Source organism: Ascaphus truei, chromosome 15 (genome assembly GCF_040206685.1).
Source record: "Ascaphus truei isolate aAscTru1 chromosome 15, aAscTru1.hap1, whole genome shotgun sequence".
NCBI classification, from domain to species: domain Eukaryota; kingdom Metazoa; phylum Chordata; class Amphibia; order Anura; family Ascaphidae; genus Ascaphus; species Ascaphus truei.
The window spans coordinates 6,967,773-6,977,095 of record NC_134497.1 but is presented as its reverse complement, the minus strand read 5'-3'; the positions used below and the strand labels follow the sequence as shown (position 1 = coordinate 6,977,095).

Sequence of the window (9,323 nt, the reverse complement as noted above, 5' to 3'; positions counted from 1 at the left end):
GCGGCGGGGTAGCGCTGGCTGTTAGAGGGGGCGGGGCTGAGGTTACGCACTTTGCGTAGCGGGAGCGGGACGCAGCGGCGGGGTAGCGCTGGCTGTTAGAGGGGGCGGGACTGAGGTTACTCACGTAGTTTAGCGGGAGCCGGACGCAGGCTGTTAGGGGGCGGGGCTGAGGTTACGCACTTTGCGTAGCGGGACGCAGCGGCGGGGGCATGCGCTGGGAGCGTAAGTGACGTTGGTGAATCGGGGGTGGGGGATGAGTGTGCTGTTTTGCGGAGGTTTCGGTTTGTGAAGCAGGGAGCCGCTGCCCGGGATTATACAACCCCCCCCCACCTCAGTATACCGCTCCTCTCTTCCATTATACCGCTCACTTCTCACCATACCGCTCATACAGGAGAGCGCGCACAATGAGTTACGATCGCGCCATCACCGTCTTCTCCCCGGACGGGCATCTGTTCCAGGTGGAATATGCGCAGGAGGCGGTGAAGAAAGGGTCCACCGCGGTGAGAACCGGGGGGGGGGGGGAATATGGATATGGGGGGGGAAATATGGATATGGGGGGGGAAATATGGATATGGGGGGGGATATGGGGGGGGGGGAAATATGGATATGGGGGGGGGAATATGGATGGGGGGGATATGGGGGGGGGGGGTGAGGAGAGGCAAGGGGGGATATGGGGAGTGAGGAGAGGCAAGGGGGGGATATGGGGAGTGAGGAGAGGCAAGGGGGGGTAAGGGGTGATGCGAGGGGGATATGGGGGTGAGAAGCAAGGGGGAATGGGGGGGGAGGAGAAGCAAGGGGGTATGGGGTGTGAAGCAAGGGGGTTCGGAGGAGAAATAAGAAGGGGTGAGGAGCAGGAGGAGAAGATGGGAGATGGGGGGGGTGTGAGAAGCAAAGGGGGGGATAGGGGGGTGAGAAGCAAGGGGGATATGGGGTTAGGGAGGAGAAATAAGGGGGGGTTCGGAGCAAGAAGAGAAGCAAGGGGAGATGGGGGGTTTGTGAGGAGAAGTAATGGGGGGGGGGGGGGGGGTGAGGAGGAGGAAAAGTAGAAGAGAAGCAAGGGGGGTGGAGGGTGAGGAGAAGCAATGGGGGGTAAGAAGGAGAAGCGATGGGGGTTGAGGAGGAGAAACAAAGGGGGATGGGGGTGAGGAGAAGCAAAGAGAAGACCCGGGCAGGGAGTATTTAGGAGGATCAAGGGAATGAGGAGAAACAAGGGGGAGACGTGGGGTGAGGAGAAGCTGTGGGGAGGGAGGTGGAAAAGCAAGGGGGGTGTGTGTGTGACCGGACGGGGGTGTGAGAAGCAAGGGGAATACCAGGGGGTCAGTTGAAGTGGGCGAGCGGTGAGGAGAAGCGAGAGGAGGGGGTAAGAGGAAGACCGGAGAGAGACGGGGGCTGTAGAGATGGCTCGGGTGAGGGGGATATTGGGGGTGGGGGGGTTGGACCGTACATTGAGGGGGGGGAAAGCGGGGGATATACATTATTGTGATTAGGAGCATTAGTAAGTGGGAGGCTCAGCGTGAGACGGGGCCACAGGGTGACATAATACTGCCTTTTGTTATATAGCGCTGACTGTACACAGCGATGTAAAATTTTGCTGGCAGCATAAGTCTGCCCCGTAGAGCTTACAATCTAATTCTGGCTGCGGCTCATGGAGATTGGGGCGTCACGCAATGTTCTGGGCGTCTCCGTTTCAGGTAGGCGTCCGCGGGAAGGAGATCGTGGTTCTTGGAGTTGAGAAGAAGTCGATGGCCAAACTTCAGGATGAGAGAACCGTGCGGAAAATCTGCGCCCTGGACGAGAACGTCTTCATGGCTTTTGCGGGTATGGGGGCTGGCGGTGGGGATCCGGCGGGGCTGGCGGGGGGGATCCGGCGGGGCTGGCGGGGGGGATCCGGCGGGGCTGGCGGTGGGGATCCGGCTGGGCTGGCGGGGGGGGGGGGGGGTCCTGCTGCTTTTAGGAGGGGATTTTTTCTATGTAAGGAGAAGCTGCTTAACAAATTATTGAGCGGAAGAGGATTGCATAGGTAGGGAGCGATGATGGGGAGATGGTTTAAGATGGGAGAGGTTCTTGCTTTTCTTAAAGGGCTGACCGCCGATGCCAGGATTGTTATAAACCGGGCCCGTGTTGAATGCCAGAGCCACAGACTAACCGTGGAGGATCCGGTGACCGTGGAATACATCACACGTTACATCGCCAGCCTGAAACAGGTGAGGGGGGGGTCTGCCAGTTACTATATTTACACTGATTGTACGGAGGATACCAGGAGAGGAATTGTCCTGCTGTCTGGGTGACAGATCAGTCTAATTTGGGCACACTATCTTCCATCAGGGTGTGGTTCGTAAGCGCTTTGCGTCAGAGGTGTATAGTTCCCTCAGGAAGGTTGGCCTTTTAAACTCTGTCATATGGTATGGGTTTAAATAAATGTGTATCTTTCCCAGTATGTCACACAAACTATTAAAAAGAACAAGAAACCCTTATCCAAGGTCTCCGCACCTGGGGCACAGGTGGATATAGTGACTTGGTCACATCTTTAACACAACCTTTGTGTCCTTAGCGCTACACACAAAGCAATGGACGCCGGCCTTTTGGGATATCTGCTCTGATCGTGGGGTTTGACTTTGATGGGACCCCTCACCTCTACCAGACGGATCCCTCTGGGACCTACCATGCATGGAAGGTAAGTGGCTTTTTTTGTGCCACCCGTGTCCGCGCCATGCACACGGCGTCCATGTAACCCAAACACTGCCGCTCACGCTGCCTTTTCTGCCACCCCCGCAGGCCAATGCAATCGGCAGAGGGGCCAAGTCGGTGCGGGAGTTCCTGGAGAAACATTACACCGAAGAAGCCATTGAAACGGACGACCTCACCATCAAACTAGTTATCAAGGCGCTGCTGGAAGTGAGTAACCCCGCTGGTAAACTTACTAGGACAATACAATCTCCCTTTTCCCCACCATCCCCCACCGTGCGTCCTGCCCCACGTCCGCGTCCCGCTCTATGCCCCCGCCATCCCTGTGTTTGGTAAAGACCCCCCTCCTCACAGCAAGGTGCCTTCTCTCCCCTCCACTCCGTAGATCAGGGAAGCACAATCTTTTTTCCCCTGCCGGCTGCCCCCTCCCCTCCTTACCTTGGCTCCGGCGTTGTCATCACGTTGCCGGCATTTCATTTAAATGCTTTGGTAACCATGCAGGGCCTCTGTAAACCCCGCACCCCCTGCAGAGAACATGGGGGGGGGAGGGGGGGACGCCCCCCGGGAGGGGGGGACGCCCCCCAGCTCTAGATAACACATCTTTCCCAGTTCACTCGCACTTCGCACAGCCGATGCTCACTTTGATTGCAAACTGCACAGAGCATATTGATCTGTTCTGCTCCTGATTCTGTACATTGTACGGTCTCTGGTTTTTAAGTCCTGAAACATACAAGCTCCTTATCTCGCTGTCTTTCCGGGTAATATATTTAGCAAATAGTGGGGTTTTTTTTTATTCTTTGTATATTGTCAACACGGCGTAGAAAATAAAGTAACAGTATTAATGCTTAGAAGCTGCGATCCCACCATTACAACGCTGCGATCCCGCCATTACAATGCTGCGATCCCGCCATTACAATGCTGCGATCCCGCCATTACAATGCTGCGATCCCGCCATTACAATGCTGCGATCCCGCCATTACAATGCTGCGATCCCGCCATTACAATGCTGCGATCCCCCCATTACAATGCTGCGATCCCCCCATTACAATGCTGCGATCCCCCCATTACAACGCTGCGATCCCGCCATTACAACGCTGCGATCCCGCCATTACAACGCTGCGATCCCGCCATTACAACGCTGCGATCCCGCCATTACAACGCTGCGATCCCGCCATTACAACGCTGCGATCCCGCCATTACAACGCTGCGATCCCGCCATTACAACGCTGCGATCCCGCCATTACAACGCTGCGATCCCGCCATTACAACGCTGCGATCCCGCCATTACAACGCTGCGATCCCGCCATTACAACGCTGCGATCCCGCCATTACAACGCTGCGATCCCCCCATTACAACGCTGCGATCCCCCCATTACAACGCTGCGATCCCCCCATTACAACGCTGCGATCCCACCATTACAACGCTGCGATCCCCCCATTACAACGCTGCGATCCCGCCATTACAACGCTGCGATCCCGCCATTACAACGCTGCGATCCCGCCATTACAACGCTGCGATCCCCCCATTACAACGCTGCGATCCCGCCATTACAACGCTGCGATCCCGCCATTACAACGCTGCGATCCCGCCATTACAACGCTGCGATCCCGCCATTACAACGCTGCGATCCCGCCATTACAACGCTGCGATCCCGCCATTACAACGCTGCGATCCCGCCATTACAACGCTGCGATCCCGCCATTACAACGCTGCGATCCCGCCATTACAACGCTGCGATCCCGCCATTACAACGCTGCGATCCCGCCATTACAACGCTGCGATCCCGCCATTACAACGCTGCGATCCCGCCATTACAACGCTGCGATCCCCCCATTACAACGCTGCGATCCCCCCATTACAACGCTGCGATCCCCCCATTACAACGCTGCGATCCCCCCATTACAACGCTGCGATCCCCCCATTACAACGCTGCGATCCCCCCATTACAACGCTGCGATCCCCCCATTACAACGCTGCGATCCCGCCATTACAACGCTGCGATCCCGCCATTACAACGCTGCGATCCCGCCATTACAACGCTGCGATCCCCCCATTACAACGCTGCGATCCCCCCATTACAACGCTGCGATCCCCCCATTACAACGCTGCGATCCCCCCATTACAACGCTGCGATCCCCCCATTACAACGCTGCGATCCCCCCATTACAACGCTGCGATCCCCCCATTACAACGCTGCGATCCCCCCATTACAACGCTGCGATCCCACCATTACAACGCTGCGATCCCACCATTACAACGCTGCGATCCCACCATTACAACGCTGCGATCCCGTCAGCTGAGTTGGACTTTTAACCAGAATCTCAATATTCCAGGTTGTGCAGTCCGGAGGCAAAAACATCGAACTGGCCGTTATGAGGAGGAATCAGCCGCTCAAGGTAAGGTTAGATCTAGGTCCGGGTAACATGCAGCATTTGCACAGAGGATTGAGCACAAGCCAAGGTTTGCGTAGCAATCTAACAGAAATAACAGCCAAAGCAAAACCAGTTTAGCAGCATCCAATAAATGTTTATACCGGTGTAATGAGCCAGTTCTTGATCAGGGAAGAGTGCTTTCTGCGGCAGGGTAACAGCGCTATATTCAAGCGGGGGAGCGGTTATGGTTTCTTGTTTAAGGAACACAGGCCCAAATTGACTAAACCATATTAAGCCTTCACAGCCCACCCCCAGACACCTGTGTTTCTTGTGTAGCTCCCTCTCCTTTTCCAGTGTTAAAACATGGTAATTATTAGACTGCGCTGGTCTCCCGGGAGAGCTCCATTTTAACCTCCCGGGCACTTAATAAAAACTGCTTTGGAAAAGGGCAATAAGATCTATTAAAGGGGGGAAAACATGGCAATCGGCACAGACTGCTGCTTTAAAGTCCATTAAAGAATATCAGACTTAATCATGAAGTTCCGAAGGGGCTGAAACGTGTGCCAAGTTTTAGCTCCCCTTAGTAAATCTGGACCCTTTTTGCAGGCCGAGTTCTACAATCCATAGATTTTCACACACCTGGCAGGGACGGTGTTGATCACCAGGCGGCATGCAGCGGGCTATTTGCCGCGCCGACCCCATGCTTCCCAGACAGCTTTTTGTAACATTTCGCGGACCTCCATTTTGTCTCCCTTGATTTTTGGTAGATCCTGAACCCCGAGGAAATCGAGCGGTACGTGGCGGAGATAGAAAAGGAGAAGGAGGAGACCGACGAGAAGAAGAAGCCGAAGAAGACAACCTAGCGGGAACGCATCGTATATTACATGATATTGTCTGCAATAAATCGGCCACTTTTTTTAAAATTCCGTCTGTGCCCAGAGTGTATTCTTTCTCTTAACATGGCCTGCGCGACTTATAAGCGGTAGCGACTCTACTCGCTCGCAGAAAACCAAAAGCAGGTATTTCAATTCGACTTCCCCCCCTTTGAAATGAGGCATTGACTTGTACTTGCAAAGATCACAGTACAAAGTATAATGGGGACAAATTGATTGGCGACGGTGACATTTGTGAACACATTGTACAGAAGGGCCCCGCTTTACAGCGTTTCCCAATGTATACCCATATTCATTAGGTTCGGCGCTTGTTCTGTTTTTTTCGGCATGACGCGCACAGCTGCAAAGTATCCGGCGGTCGCTAAGCAGCAGTTTTAGCGCGTGCGCAGCTCCTTGTCAGATGCCATTTATCAGCAAAACAGTCAGTTTACTGCTCTGCATCTGTTTTCAAAGGTACAATACAGTACTGTAGGGCCACGCTTTATGGCGGCGGCGGCCTGGAACGGAACCGCTGTATGAGCGGGGCCCTGCTGTGTGTGTGCTTGGTGAATAACACACAGGGCCCAGCCAATGGATCAGTTGGTCATGACGAGGAATGAAGTTGCAGGTTGGGCTGGGCTCTTCCACTGGGGTTTTGGTTCCATTCCATTTTATATATTTTTTTAACGGGACAAATCAAACTTTAATTGATTTGTTTTATCCTTTTATTAAAATGTTCAAACACTAGTCTGAGGATGTTTTGCTGGGTTTTGGTTTGTATTCCTCTTGGATTCACAAATGTGTTCCAAACTTCAAATTGAACATTGAATTCTTGAACTACTTGACTTGGAATCGAAGGTGAGATTTGCAATGTGCGGATTCTGCAGCCTTCGGTGCAGGATCATCTCTAGTTTTCCTCCTGCTTTAAAAAAAAAAGTAATTTTCCTACAAAACCAAACTCATCTGGCTGAGAAGCTGCTCGGTGACAAAGATCCTTCTCACAAGCATTTAAACGACCTGAATAAACAAGACCACATTTGTCAAGTGGAAGAAAAAGGTCACAGCTTATGTTAAAACATTAACTGCCTGCCAGCCCCAGAGCATTACTGTGGGGGGGGGGGGGGGGTAGATATTCAGCAGCCATCTTTCAGGTGACCTCCAGCCCCTGGCTCTGCTGCTTTTACAAAAAACTCTCCCTGCTGGGTACTCGTGAGCAGGTCCGTCAGCACCTCCAGCCAGCCGCTCTCTTCTTGCGACTAGCCTAGGCACGACCACACAGCTGGCGCCCCGTGTACGTTCTGTGCCTCGCTGAGCCGGTGCGGACGTTTCGCTGTTGCCGTGACGAGAACAGTATTGCTTCTGCATAAGACATTTGTTAGGCTACGCTTATAGTGCCGGCTACGGTCGCTGGAAAAATCAAATTGAGGTGACTTCCAGCGGTCGCGCCGCGCTTACTATAAGCGCACGTGACGGCGGTAATGCATTTGTTTTGGCGCGATGTCGCGTCGCTGGCACTATAGGTGCAGCCTAAGGAATGCATGTACAAAACTTGGGGATGGGAGGGAAATATACAAATCTTTGTCCCCAGCCTAGAGAGGACCCCTGCTATATACCCCAAAGGCCTGACCCATTTCCCCCATGGTTACGTGCAAGGCCTGGCTGTTACCTGGCCCTCCTCACAGATTGCCTCATTGATCGCTGCCACTAGAAGGGGTGTCGACGGTAGCAGTAATTGAGGCGCTGGGCCTCTCCTACACCTCAAAGCACCTTATCTGAGAAGGACTAAAGCTGCAGTTCAGTCTTTTTTTTTTTTTTACATTTATTTTTTTTCTTCAATAGTTTTATGTGGGCAATCTCTAATTAGCTAAAGAACTGTATAGCTGCAGGTCAATTCGTTTTCCATGTATTGATAGGTCGAAATTTGGTGACATATTAAAAGCTGGGATCTGTTTATATTCTGCTTGACTGGCAGTGGAAGCTCATGAATATTCATGAGCACTCCTGCACTGACATGTGCTAGAGGGAGGGCAGGGCTGACAAAGGGGTGTGCCAGGGCTTGTGACAGGACATGAAGGGGCAGTGCCTTAGCAAATGGCTGTTAAAATAGAATAAAAGAAAATTGGTCTTTCAAAGTTGTTTTTTTAAAAACAGAAAATGCTAAAAGTATTTTTTCTTACTACAGAACTGATTGTTTTTTTAATAACACATGCAGGATATTGACTGAACTGCAGCTTTAAGAGCCGGGGCCTGTCCTGCCTGATGGAGAACAGTAGTAAGTGTTGCCGCATGAGAACACTATACAGCCGGCGTTACACCTTTTCAAATACACATAGCTAGAATATATATAAACCGGTTCCTCATTGGGACAAAGCATGGGGTCTGTCGCTGCAGGGACCACACAATATAGTAGTTACATCAAAGCTGACCTGTTTTGTTAGGCGTGATCGCCTTCAAGTGGAGCGCCATCAACAAGCAAGTGGAATGGACCCCCTCCCCATCCGTCACGAAGCAATCCTGTGAGCGCGATTACCGGAGGCACGCGGCACTATGCTTCAGCTCACATTTTGCATTCCCGTTTTTATGTTACAGTGTAATTGGAGTCGATGCAAAATGCACAAACTCAACAACAGCACAAACGGGGGTATTTGAACCAATGCCCACAATTGTACTGATCCATGTCACTTACAGAATTGGGGTCGTCCTCAAGAGTTGAACTCAACTATTTACATGTTGAGATGCCCCCCATCTCCCAAAATACTTCCCGGAAATACTTCCTGCTGGGCTGAAGGAGTGGCACCGAGTTTGAAGCACGAGCACCTGGTTCAATTCCTGGTGTCAGCTCCTTGTTACCTTGGGCAAGTCACTTTATCTCCCTGTGCCTCAGGCACCAAAAACATAGATTGTAAGCTCCACAGCACAGGGACCTGTGCCTGCAAAATGTCTCTGTAAAGCGCTGTGTAAAACTAGCAGCGCTATCAAAGAACAAATGATTATTATATTCAAAGGCAATTTTAATGGCTGTCCACAAGAAAGCCACACAGATGGTGCATCTTCCTATGGACTGACAGCCATTTTGTTTCCCCTTAAGGAACGATTTAAACCCAGTTCCGTCACTGGTAATGTCAAAACTAGGTGGCCCATGGACCTTAAAAGAGCTACAGGGAACACACCTGCAAAAAGAAATGGTTAACAAATAAAACAAGTAGACAGCATTACTGCTTTAGGCTAATTGGAGGTGCTCGAGGTTTAGTAGCCAAATGATATTCCATGTCCTGCACACATGGAAGTGCTAGAGATTATGCATCATGGGAGTAGAGGACTTTGGCACACCATACACTGACTTTTAGGATGCCCTTTGCAGTATATTCAGTCCAGAGGCAACAATTTAGAATA

General features: G+C 51.9%; 1 protein-coding gene across 1 annotated transcript; it reads left to right on the top strand.

Annotated features, from left to right (window-relative positions):
* The first annotated feature begins 218 nt into the window (after nucleotides 1-218).
* On the top strand, nucleotides 219-5,984 carry PSMA7 (proteasome 20S subunit alpha 7). Its single transcript, XM_075571407.1, has 7 exons — nucleotides 219-500; nucleotides 1,692-1,818; nucleotides 2,080-2,204; nucleotides 2,552-2,674; nucleotides 2,776-2,895; nucleotides 5,020-5,082; nucleotides 5,826-5,984. Exons 1-7 carry the CDS (start codon nucleotides 405-407, stop codon nucleotides 5,919-5,921), a joined length of 750 nt encoding a protein of 249 aa, XP_075427522.1. The 5' UTR covers nucleotides 219-404; the 3' UTR covers nucleotides 5,922-5,984.
* The last annotated feature ends 3,339 nt before the right edge of the window (nucleotides 5,985-9,323 follow it).